Source organism: Simochromis diagramma, unplaced genomic scaffold (genome assembly GCF_900408965.1).
Source record: "Simochromis diagramma unplaced genomic scaffold, fSimDia1.1 OVJJ01000284.1, whole genome shotgun sequence".
NCBI classification, from domain to species: Eukaryota; Metazoa; Chordata; class Actinopteri; order Cichliformes; family Cichlidae; genus Simochromis; species Simochromis diagramma.
Window position 1 is genome coordinate 3,090,592 of NW_024386871.1, and position 19,117 is coordinate 3,109,708.

The 19,117-nt window shown below is 38.1% G+C and overlaps 1 protein-coding gene across 2 annotated transcripts; it reads left to right on the top strand.

Annotated features, from left to right (window-relative positions):
* Positions 1-936: 936 nt before the first annotated feature.
* On the top strand, positions 937-18,522 carry LOC120733448 (solute carrier family 28 member 3-like). 2 transcript variants are annotated; one of them, XM_040031663.1, is made up of 17 exons: positions 937-1,069; positions 1,940-2,025; positions 2,160-2,251; positions 5,650-5,839; positions 7,906-8,050; positions 8,148-8,261; positions 8,499-8,576; positions 8,704-8,784; positions 9,044-9,124; positions 9,230-9,355; positions 10,138-10,262; positions 10,435-10,603; positions 10,723-10,920; positions 11,764-11,845; positions 14,156-14,254; positions 16,017-16,131; positions 16,246-18,522. In XM_040031663.1, the coding sequence occupies exons 1-17, from the start codon at positions 986-988 to the stop codon at positions 16,361-16,363; spliced, it is 1,983 nt and encodes a 660-aa protein (XP_039887597.1). In that variant the 5' UTR covers positions 937-985; the 3' UTR covers positions 16,364-18,522. The 2 variants fall into 2 exon arrangements, with proteins under 2 accessions (XP_039887597.1, XP_039887598.1); XM_040031664.1 differs by lacking the exons at positions 16,017-16,131; positions 16,246-18,522 and adding an exon at positions 12,403-12,469 and having other exon boundaries at positions 14,156-14,230.
* Positions 18,523-19,117: the final 595 nt, after the last annotated feature.

Genomic DNA, 19,117 nt, shown 5'->3' on the forward strand with positions numbered 1-19,117 from the left:
GTTTCTTCTTTCAGTAAATGTGGGGTGGTTTGGCACACAACACACAACCCGTGGAGAGACAAACCTCAGTCGGTCCGGACTATTTCCCTCCTCTCTTCTCTTTCTAATGTGCTTTCTGGCTACATCAAAGTATGAGGAGATAGTAGTCTTCAGTGGAACCCACAAGTCTAAAAATTGTCTGAATGTCACTTTCTGAACAGAATTATTACTGCAGAGCTGTGATTAAAAGGAACAAATGCATGACATGATGAGCAATTTTCATATGAAAGGAAGTAAAATTTTGAAATTATTCTTAATTTTCTTTTAACTTTAAGAAAGTCAAGTTAAAAGTTTTCTTTATTTTTCTTTTTTTTTGTCAGTGGTTCAACATGCCTCCAGTTATGCACCGCTGTTATCGATTTTCCTACATATAAATGTTTTGTTTTGATGTTTCTTTACTACTGTGGTTTTGTACAGCATGTCACTGGGGTTCGTGAACTTATTTCAACCTCTACAAGTCATTTGAATTGTGGTTCTACTGACAGATTATACACCAGTGCTCTCTAGTGGCAGACGGGATACTTAAAAAGCCAATTTTCAGAAGGTACAACACAATGTTTCCAGTGAGCTGGGAGTTTAATCTAATAAGTGATGAACTTCTGCTTTGTTTCATTTTAGAAAGTCTGCACATATACAGAGTGTCCTCTCAGGCTGCTAAAGGACCAAAGGAAATGACTGAAGCTTTTAGAAAGTAATGCACCAATAACCATCCCTGTCAGCAAAAGAACAATGAAGTATCCAATCTGTGACTTTTTAACTACATAATCTGATCATCCAAGCAGACAGCAGTCCAAAAAAAGAAGAAGCCATTTAGTAGCCATGCATTAGTAACAAATAGTGGAAACTATTCGAGAGGGGAGTGAAGTCAGTTGAAAGGAGGAAGGGAGGGGAAAAGGTTGGGACAGGTGGGGTTAAAGTCTTCCAGTGAGTGCCTGACATACAGTCAATGAAGAGCAAGGAAATGGAGCTGGATATAATAGAAAATAAGGATGGAAAACAAGGAAATGACAATGAGGCCTTTGAATCAGAGGTAAGTAAGGCATAAAACAATCATAAAAGAACTGGAACCTTTTCGATCATTTCGATTACAAGATGGTTTGAGCTACGTTTGTTTGTTTGTTTTATATTTAATAATTAAAATAACATCTATCTTCTGACTTTTACTGAAGTTGACAATAAACTTTGAGGCTTCTGAGGACGATTAAACCAACTCAAATGTTTTTTGAGCTAGAGTGGCATATTTACACCTGCAGCCAACACGTGGAGATTCACCCTTGGCACGGTGATTACAGTTAACTAAAAACCTAAATAAAACAAATTAAATATACAGGAATGTCTTCATTTTCAGTCATTAAAATCAACCAAATTTCTCAAAAAAACAAACACTGAGGTGGCACTGGTTTGTTTGTGTTGGGCAAACAAATAGGAAGTTCACTCTGTTTTGAACTTCTTAAATCTTATAACTGGAAAAATGCACCATCTAAATACATTTTTAAAACTAAAACGAAGAAACTAATAATATCGAAATCCTTTTAATCAGTAATAAAAACAAACTAAAATGACCTGACAAATAATACAGAAAGAATGAAAAAAAAATTAATTGCCATTGTGCAAAAGGAAAAATAAATCTTTGTCTAGGGTTTGAAGAAGAATGTCATTGTGCAAGAGCTGTGTATACAATCCCATTCAAGAACTTCAGTCACCGCAGTCTCAAAGTGGGCTTTCCACTTCTCTGACTGACTGCCTCTACCCCCCCCCACACACACACACACGCACATCCTTTTCTTGATCTTTTTTTGCCTCACTGACCAAACATCCATGTAAGACAAGTTTGTTGACTGCTTCTGGGTCCTCTCTGCCAAATTTCTAATATGAATGATCCTCAATACATGTGTGACAGGAACAGCAGCACATATGCACTGATGTGGAAATCTCATCCGAAGGTATAGACGATGCATCGGCAAAGACGGGACAACACCACAAGAGGTTTGTCCTTTCTCATTTTAACCAAAAACACAGTGTTTCTTCATTTCTTCTGAATCACCAGCTTTTCTTTTGTGAGCCTTTTGATCTAACATTTATGACCTCTCTCCTTACTCCTCTTATCTGTGTGTCAACAGCTTGCTGGAAAAGAAAGTGGAGGCACTCCAGGGCTATATGGCAAAGCACAAAGACCAGATTCACCTGATTATCCAGCTAGTTTTAGCTGCTGGTAAATTCTCTGTGTTTGTATCTGAAAAAGTGTAACTCAGGTCCCTAAGTAGGTTATAGTTGTATAGGGCTAAAATACAAAGGCATAAAAGGAGAATCTATTTCTAATTTTGTACAGAGTTGTAAAGGGCTGTTAAATTTACAAATTAGCCTGACAGGTGAGTGGACCTGCATGTTCTTTGCCTTTAGAGCAGATTGATGTGAGCATGTTTTTGTGGAACAGACTGAAAAAATAAAAGTTTAATTTACTATAAATCACTTTCATTGTCAGTGGAAAAATCAAGACTTGGTTTATCAGAGTATGTGCGGTGTGTACTAAAAGGACTCGTCAAGGTCTGTCCAGGCAGACACAAAATGACATTTCGCATCCCACGAATGGTACCGTGACACCTTATTGATTCAATGATAACAACACACCAAAATTTAGGCAATTGTTTATTCCATTATCTGAGTCCCTTTGTAGGATATCTGATTTTCAAAACACCTGCCGTGTTAATCTTTGACTGTATCAAAGGTTAAAAGTTTAGTTAATGTTTTAGCACTGATGATGACCCCAAACCTGCTTTTCTGGCAGGTGGTGAGTACTGAATACATCTAGTGGTGAGTGCCATCATTCAAAAATTCAGGATAAGAGTGTGTGGAGTACATGTAGATAATATGAGATTTAATAAAACACGTTTTTTCATCTCAATTCATCTTTAGTAGATAAGAGATTCTAGCTCAAAACACCTTGTCATGAGTCCATAATACAAAAATAACCAGAGAAGGGAATTGAAATGTAAAATGATCTTTTTAGCGTGCACAGGCTTTAAAGTACATTCTATGGTTTCCAGCCTTTTTCACGTGCACCCCCACAGCCGTGACAGACGGACTCAAAAGCCCGTTCTCAACTATTTTCAAGTTCAAATGTCTTCAACTAAACACATGTTAAAATGCATTTTTTACAATTATATTTAGCTCACAGTCTTGCTTCTAGCCTCAGCTAACGTTTACTATTAGCTAACTGCTTGCTAGCTAAAAGTTAAACTGCTCCTATACCTGATTAAAAATTAGTGGGCGGTAACAAAATACAAACACTATGCTATTATACTTTGCAGTAATTTACTTTGCAATTTTTCTGACATCCTTTTACTTTCACTGTCTACATCTTAAAAACAAATATCTTTACTTAATGCTCTGTTCTTCCACTTTAGAACAGGCTTGCTACTGATTACTTCACACACATTCTTGATATCAAACTGATTTGAATATAAATGGAGGGACCAATAACATATAAAAGATGATCTTACGGTGTTTCAATCTGTTGTGGTTATTACACTTGATTGAAGTAAATTGATGTAGATCTAAAAGGGAAAAAAAAACACATACCATCATGTTAAAAAAAAGTTTTTTTTTAGAGTGGTGCTGAAAATTTATTATACCCTTGATGCTTCTATAGCAAGGGTCTGTAGCATTCAGGCGTGTGTTAACACAAAGGCACAATCTTCCCAGGAATGGACATCCCCATCAGTTCACCCCAAGGTCAAACCAGACAATACTCAGAAAAAACGTTTATTGAAAAAAAAAAAAGTAAAGTGTTAAAATTCATGACATTACAATTAGAGGAAAAAACTGAACAAGTGACTTGTTTAGAAGGGCTGCCAGGAGAGAGCTTTTTCCCTCGACAAAGAACACTGCAGCACAGCTTAGGTTTCTAAAGCTGCATCTGAATAAACCAAAAAACCTCTTGAACGCTGTCCTTTGGTAGATGAGACCAAAGTGGAAATGTCTAACCATAATGCACAGCATCACATCAGGCAAAAACCAAGCACAACATATCAACGCAAACACCTCACACCAGCTTTCAAGCATGGTGGTGGAGTCATGACATGGGCTTGTTCTGACACCACAGAACCGGTGAACATTGCTAAGTGGCGCTGTTTGTAAACTGAATATATATATTTAAAATACAATTTTTAAATATAAAAAAAATCTCTCCCCAGATGGTCACATCTCACTGCCATGAGCCATTTTGTCGGCCATCCAAAGGTTCAGCAGTAGCGCACCCTCAGCAGCTAAATCGCTGGACATCACTGACATAGTGTCAGGGGAGAGCAGACACACAACCTGATCACTATCGGCACACCTTAGCGCTGGAGTTTTTAGCAAAGCTTTTATTTTGGTTGACCCATACAATAAATTTGCATGTTAGCTAAATATTTAGTTTCCCGTAACATTTAGATTTAACATTTAGATTTAAATATAATACTAAGATTTAACTTTTAACATTTAGTTTTAAATATAATATTTAGATTTAACATTTAAAATTGTATTTTAGATATAAAAAGTTACAAATATTTTAGTAAATGTTGTAAAAAATGACTCGAAAAAACATGTTTTTGTAAGCTTTTGAGATAAACGTGGAAAAATGTTGCTGTTAATTGCAGCATGTTTCAGTTTACAAAAGGTGCCCCATACCTTGCAGCTGAACATAAACTCCTCTGTATATCAAGTATTATACAACCAAATGTGAGGTCATCTATCCAACACTTAAAGCTTGGCCCAAATTGTATCAAACAGCAAATATACAAAAGTCTGGCTGAAAAAGAAAAGAATTAATGTGTTGGTGGCAGTGGCCAGACCTATGGCTTGACCTTTAAAAAGCTGTGCATAAATAAATAGCTGTAAGTACTTTTAGCAGCATCATAACAGGAAATGAAAACGTTTGTCTGTTAGCTTAACACATAAATAGCTGCCTTAAAAGTCCTTCAAAGGATTACATTTAAATACTGAATACATTTGAGAACATGTACTTTTTTACTTTTATTTGAGTAAAAAAGTTTAATCATGAATTCCATTTGTAAACAGTTATCATACTCTGAGCGAAAAAAAATCTTACACCACCTTTGATAAAATACATTAATTCATTCTTCTTTACTTATACATTTTAGCTATTTATAGTATAGTTTGCATTTTAATGTTCAGGTAACAATTGAATTTGTTTAATCATTTTACTAGCTAAGCTAATTAGCAAAGCTAGCTAACAGTGAGCTAGCTATTTCAGCTGTTTCTTCTGTTTTTTTTTTTCCACCACTAATTCTATATATTGCTTTTGTGTGCTAGATTTTCTACTGCTACTAGACTACTTTTAGTTAACCTCTCAGCTCAGACCTGTTCAGTCGAGGAATGTAGTAAGACTTTGAGTCCTGAATCATACATATGAACCTTTAAGTAGCGTTTGCCTGCTGGAAGATGTGTCATCTTTGCACTCCATTTTCACACCAACTACACTCCTTCATGTCTCGCTGGTAGATACAAAACAGATAATGCAGTAGTCTAAATAAAAACATTTCATTAACATGTCAGTAGTCTGAGGGTCATGCGAGGATGTAACTCACATTGATTCTATATTTGTTTCAGGCTTTGTTGCCATGGTGATAGCGGCATGTGTTGTGAACTTCCATCGGGCTGTTGGGCTGCTGGTCATCTCCTTGGTAACCATTTTTTTCCTGGTCTGGGATTGGATGATGGAACGATATGGTGAGCAAGTGTGGGAGGCTCTTGCTCCTATCAGAGACCTTCTCAGCAGGAACCGGTGTGGGATCAGATGGTGAGAAATGAGGCAAATCATATTTCAGCCTTTCTGCTCCCATGTGCACTTTTTGAAACAAAGGAACTGGGCACCTAGGGGTTGGCCAGGTGGGCTGAGAGAACTGATCTTTTCACCATAATGACACAGGAAGAAAAAATGTGAGGGACTGTAAAGATAGCATATCAAAAATCCCTCGTTGATGTGAATGATGTGCGAGACAGTTCAGCATGTGGAGGGTTTCTTAGTTTTCTAAAAATCACAGCATCCTCAGACTGATAAAATTTCTGATTAGTGAGACTGACATGAGTATTGCATTAAACACAATAAAATGATTTGCTGAAATGCACCCCACCTGGATAATTTTAATTTTCTTTATCTTGTAGATGGTAAGCGATGATTTAAATATATATATACTGCTTTATTATTCATAACATCAATGCTTGACCTACAGTACAGCCTTTGGCTCATGTCTACAAACCATATTACATTCTTTTAAAATCCTGTTCTGTCTAGCAGCTTTTGCGATCAGAATTATGATCTGAATGCACTGTCATGTTAAAAACATAAATTCTCTGCACACTCCTCTAGTTCAGGGTTTATCTCTTTATGTCTTCATTTCTATTTGTGTCATTTCAAATATTACATTATATGTGGTATACTGTATGACAATGACTAAGGCAGGACAAGCAGAAAAAAGGGGGGCGGGTGAAATAAAGAAATGTACAACGTATTGCCAACTGCCACTCCTGTAAGAAAAACAAACATACAACACCAGGTGTGTGAGTGTGAGGGAGAGAAAGAGAGTGTGTTTTTGTCACGAAATGTACTTGATAATGAAGGTGAGAAGCTTCAATAATGCCCCCCAGGAGCCAGAGGCAGACAGAGATGGATCCAGGAAAAACCGGGCCATCTGCAGCCCCAAGAACGCTGAAGACCTGGGGCCAAACTTGTCAGCTATATCTGAGCACCCATCTCAGCAAGAGTAGGAGGGAGACCCGATGGTGCACCAATGGCCAATGGCTGGGAGTCCCAGGGGTGATGGGTAGCCAATGCCGCTAGAGGCCGGCCAACCCGGTGCAAGTCAAGATCAGGGTACCCCCACCACCACCCACCAACCCACCCCCGCTTTTCTTTATTAAACCATGTAACACTGACCTATGAATCTTTTAAGCACCTAAAAAAAAACAAAACCCACTTAACTTCAACGTAGATTGTAAGTTGCATCTAAACTGTATGCTTTCTTACTAGCAGCTTGTCACAAGAACACATCATTTGTTCTCAATGTAAATATGTGCGGAAGAGTTTAGAAGAGAGATACAACTGTGAGTGTCTACAGCCATCTGTAAAATATGGGTTTGGGCCACATTTCAGCTGGTGGTGTTGGGGATCCTGTCAAAATAACATTATGAAGTCAGAAAAGTATGATCAGATTCTGATCAACAAATCAACACCATGTGGAAAGTATCTGATTGGCAACAGCTTCATTTTTCAGCATGATAATGATCACAAACACACTGCTGATGCAGTAAAAGCATACCTGGATAGAAAAACACACAGTGGAACATAATCAGCTAAGGATTAGCATCCCTAGAGCCTGGACATTAACATTATTGAAGCAGTGTGGGATCATCTTGACAGAGAACAGAACAAAAGGCAGCCAACATCCAAAGATTAGCTTTGAACGTCCTTCGGGAAGCCTGGAGAACTATTCCTTAAGAGTACTTAAAAGAAATGACAAGAAGGCCTGCCAAAGAGTTCAGGTGGAAGAATACAGGTGGTCAGACCAGATATTGACCATTAACTCTGGTTTTGCCTTATGTACAGTATTTTTATTTATGTTTGCACATTCTAGTAAATCACTGCACCCATTTCCAGATTTCCTAGAAAAACGTAAAGAAATGAGAGTTGGTTCAAGATTTTGCACAATAGTGTATTTGTTCTGTTTCTAAGCTGACACAAATTTAGGTATATAACAGTATTATACACATAACGTGGAATACACACTGCATACTATAGTGTTTGTACAGAGTCTGTGTGTTCTTCTCTCTGAATTCCTCCACTTCCCCTCTTTCTTTCTCTTTCAGGATAATATATATGTCAGTGCTCGTAGCCGTGGTGTTCTGGCTTGCTCTGGACACGGCCCAGCGGGGGACTAGACAGCTGGTATCTTTCTTCGGCTTGCTGCTGTTCGTCTTCTTAACACTCCTGTTCTCCAAACACCCCTTCAGGGTAAAAGACGGACATACATGCTTACAAATGCATAAATGCACAAATTCACACACGTATTTTTGCACATAGACAAATGTATTTTTCATGTGTGTTGCAGTGGTCTTGGCAAACGCTGGTTTTTGGGACTGGGCTGCAGTTTATCTTTGGTCTTCTCATTCTCAGGACCACTTTTGGTTTAGGTGCACTGCGGTGGCTTGGAAACAAAGCAGAGGTGTACACACAAATATATTTAAACACACACACATCCTTTTTTTAGTGGCTTGTATGGTTGCTTTTGGTAAATTTGCAGATGTAGCAATCACTGCTTTTCTAAAACAAATGTTCCTCCTGCATATATTTGACATTTAATCTTAAGATGATGGAAACACTACATTTAAAATGTAAAAAAAAAAATCATCTGTTACAATTTTCTTTTTTCTGTTGCTGAAAACTGAACATCTCTATGCAGGCGTTTATGTCCTTCACAGATACCGGATCAAAGTTTGTGTTTGGTGAAAGTTACACGGACCACTTCCTTGCCTTTAAGGTATGACGATCCAGTGAAACCGCACATGTGACTAAATGTGTTTAAAGGACAATCTAGTTTTTAATATCAAGGTATAAACATAACTAGAAGCATTACAAATATTTTGCTGATTGTGGACTCTCTGCAGGTGATGCCAATACTTGTATTTTTAAGCTCTGTCATCTCCATGCTCTACTACATTGGCTTCATGGCCTGGCTCATTTCTAAGGTGAGAATGGAGGAGAGCACAGACACAAAAAGACATGCTGTATAAGGAGTCAGATGAATTGTTTCAAAGCACTATTTTAGAAATAAGACTGTTGACTGTTATAGTAACAGACAGCACGGAATGAGAATGTATATTAATAATAATAATAATAATGATAATGATAGTGTTATATTTATCACATTATTATTATTATTATTATCATTATTATTATTATTACAGTTTTCCCCTGTTTTACATTCCATCACTGATTTTTCCCCAGATTGGATTCATAATGCAGGTTACCATGGGAACATCTCCAGCAGAATCAATGGCTGCAGCTGGAAATATATTCCTTGGACTCGTAAGCAACTGTAACCATTTACAATAGTACACTAATGTCAACTGTATTGATCAACTAATCTCAGTCGACTCCATTGTCTGTCCTCATCGTCATCTCTCTCATCAGGCCAACTCACCTCTCCTGATTCGTCCATATATCAGTGAGCTAACTCTCTCAGAGATCCATGCTGTGATGACAGGAGGTTTTGCTAGCATCTCTGGTACCATTTTGGGAGCCTACATCTCCTTTGGGGTGAGGAAGAGGATGTGCTGAAAGAATGGGATGTGGATTTGAAGAAGTGTTGAGATTGTCAGAGTTAGGCATATTTGGAAAGTGTTTAGGCACCCAAACTTGTCCTGTGTGCGTTTGATTAAAATTTTATTCTCGTGAATAAACTAACAAAAACAAATAAAAATACAAATAAAGGGAATAAGGGCAGACACAAGGCAAATTCATGTCAAGTCTGAATAATTAAATGGGAATTGGGAAAGTGCTAAACTAAAAGCAATGAAAAGTATACACAGGGAACGCAGCGGGAAAATACAAGAGTGATTGACAAGATTTAAAAAAAAAAATTGGCTATAAGAAGTTCAAAGACAACCTCACATGTGATAACTGGACAGCAGTTTAACAAGAAGTTTAACGAACTGGAAAGTAATACGTGAGTATTTTCAGAAATAAAACAGAAAACTCAAATCAAGACACAATTTCTATCTTCTCAACCTTTTCTATTGACCTGGGCAGCTTAAATTTCGCAATACAGTGGGCAGAGTCTACCCCAACATCAAAAAAACCATCCAAAGTTATGCTCTCTATCTCGACCAGGTCTCTCTCTCAAAAGAGATTCATCTTCATGGCTGAATAAAGGTCACGTTTATTGTAATTATTAATGCTCAATTTCAAAGAGCAGGATGCAAAAGATAGCATGTATCGGAGTAATTTCTAATTTCATTTAAGGCTTGTGACTGAATTTGACAATTTGATAAAAAGAAAATGAAAAATTAATCTGTGCCATTTGTTGCCTTTCCTTTGAGGTTGATGCAACGCACTTGTTGACAGCAACAATAATGTCTGCCCCAGCTTCCCTGGCCATTGCCAAGATGTTCTGGCCTGAAACTATAGTTTCAAGGTCCAATCGACCAGTCAAAATGGACAAGGGGTGGGTAAGAGTGATCACAGTAAACACACAGATAACTACACCATACAACATCTATTGTCTACTTGATTCAAATGGTTACAATGGTTTTCTACAGTTCAATCTTTAAATTCACTCTGTTTACATTATTTCGCTGTTGCTTCATCCTGTCACTTCTTTCTGACTTCTTCGTCAGTGAAAGCAAGAATTTGTTGGAGGCGGCATCCCTTGGTGCATCTCGTGCAATCGCACTAGTGGCCAGCGTTTTAGCCAACATCATTGCCTTCATGGCCCTGCTGTCCTTTTTTGATGCTGTCCTCTCCTGGCTGGGAGGGATGTTCGACTGTCCACAGCTCAGCTTCTCAGTGAATATACACAAACACATACACCAACCCTCCAAAATAAACTTTATATAAATATAATAAAACACAGCTTGATGTGACTATTTTTCTATTGTTTCTGCTTCTTTGTGTCCCTTGTTTAGCTCATCTGCTCCTACGTGTTCATGCCTCTCTCCTTCATGATGGGTGTTTCCTTTGAGGACAGTTTCATTGTTGCTGAACTGATGGGCATTAAGACATTCCTTAGTGAGTTTGTGGCCTTTCAGAAGCTGTCAGAGTTGATAAACCGGAGGAAGGCAGGGGGGCCAGAATATGTGAACAATGTGAAGCAATACATTTCTGTAAGTTTTATTCATGTTCTCACTATTTCTCTTCTAATTTTTAGTTCTTTCCCTATCTGGTTTGCTCAGTATGATTAGTCACTGTTCACAAAACAGTGAATCAGTCATCTGTCATCACGATACCACACAAAGTCAGCAGAACTTCACAGATATCAGTCTATCCAGTTAGGAAGGATAAACAACTGTGGATTCCATTAAAAAAACATTTTAAAAAAACAGGAAGTGAGAGCTATAACTAAACAGGGAAATAAAAAAATACAAGAAAAACTGTTTTGTCCTTGTCCTCGAGGACAAAGACAACATCGCATTGAGACCAAAAATAATGCTCCATGTCTCCCAGTCACGGCCCGTGCGCCATCAGTGCAGATGCCAACATATCTGTCCCACACGAGTCCATGAATGTGTCCAGCTTTGAAATATATCTACTGCAGTTGTCCTTCTGTTTACAGAACAGTATCAGACCATTCATCACTTTCCATATGACTGTCTCCAGCTATGCTAGTCACTTGGCCAGTATCCACAGATACACGTTGTTGTTGAACAATCACCTGTGCAGTCACTGGCAAATGCAGATATGAGCTGATTGGTGGTATTCGATGCGTTTCGATGCTGCACTGAATGCTTGGAGACAACTTCGACAGTCAGGTGTCAGTCAATTGGGCAAGTGACGCCTGTGAATTTTCCCAGCGCAATTTTTTTGCTGAACACCAGAGGGTGGTATATACACATTTATTTACATCAAACTGTATTAGTGCAAATGTAGGCTTTTGGAATTCATGACACCCCCCCGCATACCTACAACTTCATGCGTTTTCTTTACTAGATTTATTTGCTCTGTTCCAGGTCCATTCTGAAGCCATTGCAACATACGCTTTGTGTGGATTTTCCAACGTTGCTTCACTGGGGATGTCGATTGGAGCGCTGTGTGAGTGACACCTGTTAAGAAAGCTGAGGAGAAAAAAAAATAGAAAAACATTCAACTTCATGATGTTGGAAAAATTCTGAACTATATTGTAGCACACAATTTTTTGATAGTATCTCCACCACATGAACAGACTGGGGGGTGGGATGGAGGGGGTGTCCTTGATGTTTTTGGTTAGCACAACAAGGAGCCCATCTGTCACATTTAAGGCAAGTTACAGTGTGTGGGCTGAATGGGCTTGTAGCTGCCAAATTCCCCTAACTCTCAAATAGACAGAAAATTATCAAAAGTTTAAACAAACGCATTTATAACTATTATTATATAAAGTAATGGGATAAGTCTAATTTGTGTGCTTGTTTTCAGTCAAAGAACAGATCGTGACTATGAAAAAATGATTACTTTAAATTAAGAAAAAACTCCACACTCATCATTTTGATGAAGTGTAGCGAAGAAGTTACAAAGATGAACAATCATGCATTTCAACGGTCCTGACATTTCCAATGACAAGGCCAAACCTGATAAATGCACTTTTAAAAACATCTTCACAATTTCTTCTCCAGACACAGCTCAGGGATCCTTCAAGTATTAAAGGACTGAAAATAAGCAAAAAGTCTTGATTATAGAAGGGTAAGAAGAAAAAAACTGTCAATTTTAACTTTTCATGTCATTCTGCTGTTGTGCTCAAATGTAACAGGACAGTCTAATATAATGGATGATCTGATATCCTCGTGTTGGTGTTGTTCCCAGACCATCATGAAAATGTTGTTCCAGGTTCAACATTGCAAGTGACCAATCACATTGTTGTGACGTTATTCCTTTGCGCGCCAAGCCATTCGTGCATTTATGAAATTCCAATGTTGCAAGGACAATATCAATTCTGCTTACTGTTTATTAAAGGGTTACGGTTAGGGTTAGGGTTAGGGTCAGGGTCCGTTGATCGGCGGACAGAGGCGGTTTCAAGCAGCTTAAGTACGGTTTTTTGTTTTACGCCGGTTTTTCCCGAAGTCGCAAAGGTATGACGTCACAACATTCTGATTGGTCACTTGCAATGTTGATCCTGGAACAACATTTAGTATGATGATCTGGGAACAACACCAACACGAGGATATCAGATCAACCCTAATATAATAGTAACTTGTCCTTGGTCTACAAAGGACAAGTCTGAGGTTTGGAAGCCATGGGCATCACCAGAGAATAGATTTTCTGATGCTTTGGTGGTCCTGTCTTCAGCTGTTTGTTTGTGGGTCTTCCAGTCTGTAGTTTGATCAGGTGACTGTCTCGGTGCCTGTAGCACTCCTGAAGCTCCTGGTTTGCTTTCACAGTATGTCTGGACTACTTGAACAGTCAATTTTACTATATTCATCTGAATCTGACCGCTGAGTTTAGCTCTATACGTGGGGCGATCATGGCTCAAGAGTTGGGAGTTTGCCCTGCAATCGGAAGGTTGTCGGTTCGAACCCTGGCTCGGACAGTCTCAGTCGTTGTGTCCTTGGGCAAGACACTTCACCCGTTGCCTACTGGTGGTGGTCAGAGGGCCCGGTGGCGCCAGTGTCCGGCAGCCTCGGCTCTGTCAGTGCGCCCCAGGGTGGCTGTGGCTACAATGTAGCTTGCCATCACCAGTGTGTGAATGACCGAATGTGTAAAGCGCTTTGGGGTCCTTAGGGACTAGTAAAGTGCTATACAAATACAGGCCATTTACCAGGCCATTTTTATATGTGTCAGAATTGCTTCTTTCTCCTATCAAATCCTCAATAAGCACTGGTGAAACTCAGCTGCTGGGGAAATATGTATACCTGTGCATCAATCTGCTACCATTTGCTTCTCAATAACCTCCCACCGCCATCCTTCAGGTAAAAGTTGCCCACCACCTGTAAGGTTGGCTGAGTGATGTTGAGGGTTTTTCTTTACAATAGGATCGTGTGATTCACCACTGTTGTCTTACCTGAATGTCCTTATCTTTTTATGTTGCACAGCTCACCTGTGTGATCCTTTTCCCAGAATGCTCCCACTATCTGTCTTATGGAAATAGCTGTTTTGTTGCCTATTTCACCCCCACTGAGAGCTCCTTCCCTCACACCTGTCCATGAAACAGCTTTTTAGGGAATAGTCCAATTACATTTGCACCTTGTATAAAACTACCTTTAATTCCTCTAATCATTTTAACCTGCTGAACTACAGCTGAAGGTCTGAATTTCCATTTCACACTGATTGCTGGTTCAAACATACTGTAGGAGCACAGAGCCAAAGTTATAAACAAAATGTCCCTATGAAATTTAAACACCTAACTGTACGGCATAATTGTTCTTTCCCCAGCTGCCATGGCTCCAGACAGACGATCTGATTTCTCCAGCTGTGGCCTCAGAGCTCTGATTGCAGGCAGCATCTCTTGTTTCATGACAGCTTGTATCGCAGGTAACATCTGTTCTTCAGCCAGGCTTGATGTTCTTGGTAATAAAGTATTATGTTTGATATATTTCCTCATCAAGGACAAATATCTTTATTGGATCAAACAACCACTTCTACAGAAAGTGTGCATTAAATTTTCAGCAACTATATATTAACCTTGTATACTGACATTGTTCTTAGTTCAAAAACATTTATTTTAGCTTTTACAACTGCAGAGTTTTAAGCACATTTTTAAATTTACTATTTAAAAATCAGTTCAAATCCAGCTTTTTAGTAAGTACCTGAGAGTTTGAGGGTTAAATAATACAATTAAGCATTATACTAACACTATATTTACTTACTTGGCATGTAATAATTTATCTTTATCTGTAAAATATTGCTTAATTAAGATTTAGTCATTATTCATTGTTAACTATTCAGGAATCAGTCACCTTAGTGTCGAATGTTTCTTTATATCCTACATGAAAATAGGCTATAGTTCAATGGGTGAAATATGTCATTACATACTACATAATACTGACAATACACAACAAGAAACGTTTATTGATAGTACACTAAAATATACACTTTGCAAAAATGTACATTTTAAAGTACTTTTGATCAATCTTCAACATTTCTGCGTACAATTTAATAAGTACTTTCAATTTATCTTCATCTGCATCTTTATGTGCATTTTTATACAGTGATCTGGTATAACAGAATTATTTTTAAAATGTAACATTTTGAGCTACATTGAATTGATTCCTAAATCTTTAAATCTTCCAAATGTATCTGTTTGGCATATTTTATAAAAACAAATAATAAACCTACATACATAACATCAGTGTTGGGGAGTAACGGAATACATGCACCGCCGTTAGGTGTTTAAAATACAAAATATGAGTAACTGTATTCCGTTACAGTTACCGTTTAAAAAGGTGGTATTTAGAATAAAGTTACTTTGTTGAAATAAATGGATTACACGGCGGTACTTTCCTGTTTCATATTGTGGCGGGTCAGGACTGTTTGGGTTTTGTTTGACAGTAGTTCCAGGCGGCAGCGTTGCGGTTGCCATGGTTACAGGGTGACTCTCTCTCTGCGTGTTTCCTGGGTGAGAGAGAGCGCCTTTTGTTGTTGTTGTTGGCAGAATGCAGAATGTAGGTTCATGGGCAGTGTAGTCCGTGCTGCAGGGAAAATGGACTTCCATACTCATTATGTGTCTGTGAGCGCGAGGTGAGAGAAAAAGGCGAGTGGAAAAGTACGAGCTGTCATCGAGCAAAAACAGGAGCTGGAAGCATGTAAAAATAATAATAACCACTGCAGCCAAGAAGAGTGCCTGACGAGCCCAGTTGTAAGTAAGCTATTAAGACTCGACTGTACACTTTGTTCGTGTTTTCCTCCGAAAACAATAAGTTCCGTTGGAGCAGCCTTTCAACGCCTCTCTCTGTCTCTCGCAAGCAAAGTTGACCCAGACAACAAAGTAAAGCTATTTTTTGGCTACGAGCCGACAGGGACCCCGCCGTATTAGTCAGAGGTCCCTTTATTACGGTTCGGAGCCGCGGACCTTCAGTAATAGTAATAAATCACACAGCAATAGTACATTCACGTTGTTGTAAAATGCATGATAATATGTTAAGTAATCCAAAGTATTCAGAATACGGAATACGTTACAGAATACATTTTAGGGCGTGTATTCTGTATTCTGTAATGGAATACATTTTAAAAGTAACCTTCCCAACACTGCATAACATTTAAAACCAGAACTCGGATTTTTGTTGTTTTGTTTTAGGTATGTTGTACATCCCTGATTCTGAGTGCCCACATTTGCTGAGTGTAGAGTTCAACAACACCAGCATGACCAACAGCTCACAGATGCACGCCTGCTGCACAGAGCTGTATAACAGGTGTGTGTGTGTTTATTACTGTTTATTACTGTTGCCCAGTTAAAACGATATTACAACTCACTCATCTGACGAGGTGGACATTTTCTCGTGCGTGTGTGTGTGTTTTATTTGCAGTGTGACAGTGTATGAGCCATGGAACGTGACAACAGGGGACGGATTCAGTCAGAGCAGTCTGCTGGGCTGCTGCACGCTCACGCCGTCTGAACATTTCAACTGCAGCCTTATGCTGTAAATCACACACTCCAGTGCTACAGAGATGTGCTGTTTACAGGTTAAATCCTTTTTAGGGTGTTTTCCTTTTTTTAAGTTAAGTTTTCTTTCACAAAAAAAAACTTAAAAATGAAACATGCCAAAAACGTCCTTTTACCCGCACTTTTTGCATTGTTTTATAATGATAGTTTAAAATATAGTGGCTTTTTTGTCATATATCCTTTTCTTACTTCTATTACTATATAGTTTGAAAATAATACATTTGCACTTTAATATTTCTTTTTTTTTTTACTTTTATTTTGTTTCTACGTTGTAGCAATCATTATGTAAACAATCATTTCAAACTGCTATGATGTGATTGATATTTTCTATGTCTAATGTGTCGTACATGTGTTTCTAAAGCTTGTCAGTTTCTAAATAGTGCAAAAATCTCATGGTACAAAAAACTATATCAGAGTCATTTCCAGCACAAAAATGAGAAAAACTTGCAAAACCTGCTTAATTACACGCTTGACAGAGAGGATCTAACCTCTAACAACTTGATCCCGCCTTGCCTGGAATGGTGAACTTTTCAGTAATGGCACACTGATTAGCCACTAGATGTCACTGGTGTCTTTTGGTTCCTGTTTAGCAACCTAAACGCTGGATATATCAGGTCATTATGTAGGCACACTGGTTTGACTGGCAGATTGTCCAAGAATCTGGCTCATTACAGCTTTACTGAATTGCTAAAGCACTAAATCCCACTCTGAGAGGCACATGGTCATATTTATTTTTGTAATGCTCTCTTAATAATACCTATTTTCACAGTGAGAGACTTCCAATGCCTTCCAATTAAACACAAGTAAAACAACCATCTCAGTACTTACACTCAGTTCCTCAAAACTGTTAAAACCAATACAATACAATACATATATGCACCCATTTTCAGCAGATTCTCTATGGCTTCTATAACCAGGACATTGAGACCAGGAGACTCTTCTGTTCTCCCAACAACAACAGGTTCTCATTATTGACAAAGTCCTTTAAAAACACATTTCTTGAACACATAAACATAGATGCAAAATTTGAAGGAATCAGCGGGAATTGGCATGTTCCCAAGCAACACTTTGTCTTATTTGAGCAGGAAACACGTCAAAGCCTGGTGTCTGGTCTCAAGGTGCACAAAGACTTGTAACTTTGGCTAACCAGGAATGTTTAAAGTTACTGGATTTTCATTAATTAACTCTGGATCTTTTTTGCTGTAATGTATTTTTTCACTCCGTGCGTTCAAGATTGCCTCTGGCATTTGCATACTGTAAACACGTTTGCCTATATCTTTGTAATAAAATGCTTTTTATTCATTCATTCACAGTTAGCTGGAAAATCTGTACGTCAAATCTGTTTTTGATCTAGCTGGTAGTCATATCCCAGTAGAGTTTTTACCCTCTCTGTCTGTATGATCAGAAAACAACGTTGGATTTTTTTAGCAAAGATAAAAAATGTTGAGTTGAATATGGTCTTGCCAGAAGTCGCATTCGAAGTGAGTGTAATCTGAAAATGTGATTCTGAACTTTACGGTTTTGAGAAAAACGATGGGGGATTTCAGGAAATGTGAAACAGAACAAAGAGGAAGGTATCATGGCTGTACATTTACAACATCTGCATGTGTGAGATGAGCATGCAATCATGGAGATCACAAATGACAGTCTCTTCATTAATTCCAGCACAAGCAAAAGGTCAGATGGCTCCCTTCTCGGTGGGCAGGAGGTGTGTTCACATGTGCGAATTTCACACACCCACAAAGAGGGAACGTTGAACTCAGCCATGAGACACTGACACATAGGGCATGTTTAGGCTCCATCTTACCATATGCGCCTCTAAAAAAAAAAGAAAACATGCATCGTTCATTTTGTCTTCATTTTCAGGGAAATCGGTGTGTTTAAAACAACGAGCCGTTTAGTTTAGACGACTTCTCTGCATCTGTAATATATAACAAAAGGAGACAATTTACATTTTTCCTTGTTAACTAATTATAGGAATAATCTCACCAATTTAATAACATTTTTCTTTGGCACACCATGACCAGCTATGTTTAGCTGAGTTTACTGTCACTGGTCAAAGAAATGCATGTTAAAAAAAATATTCTGGTTTTATCCAGGTAGTGAAAAACAGCTTTGTGACTAATACTGGCACATTAAAAAAAATATTATGGCACTTTTTTTTTTTTTATGAGCTAGTTTAAAGATATTCAAATAGAAGGGAAATTAGTAAATATCTTTGGCTGATCTAAAAGATGCACACACACACCCACACACACACACAAACAAACCATCAAATGGAGAGAATAAACTCACCCTACAAGTTTCTTCTCCTTGAATCCTCTGAGATTTAAATCATTTTCATTTTCAAAACACGTTAATCAAACTTATCGTACAATAAAGTAAGAAAGATCTGATCTAAAAATGAGGCTGGTGTATATTTACTGTATATAGCAGACATTCAGCAGCCCTCTTTGTACAGCCAAGTTCTCCCTCTAACTTAATCAGTTCTTAAAAATTGTTTTGTAACACTATGCATGGTTTGCTGGAAAGCTGTGTGGAAATTATATCATATATATCCAATTGTACAGATATATATTTAACAACCTAACTATGGGTTTTTAATCTGACTTACTTACCGAACTTACTTTGTGTTTGAGAGCTTTATCATCAAATCTGTAACAAATTTCACTCTTTAACTTGTATGTTTAGTTGATTTGAGTGTGAGGTTTTTCTCAATGTATTTTTTTATTATT

Coding starts and splice junctions, on each gene's coding strand:
- LOC120733448 (XM_040031663.1), top strand. CDS start 986: ATGAAGAGCAAGGAAATGGAGCTGGATATAATAGAAAATAAGGATGGA. Junction 10,263..10,434: donor CCAGTCAAAATGGACAAGGG/GTGGGTAAGAGT, acceptor CTTCTTCGTCAG/TGAAAGCAAGAATTTGTTGG. Junction 10,604..10,722: donor GTCCACAGCTCAGCTTCTCA/GTGAATATACAC, acceptor TCCCTTGTTTAG/CTCATCTGCTCCTACGTGTT.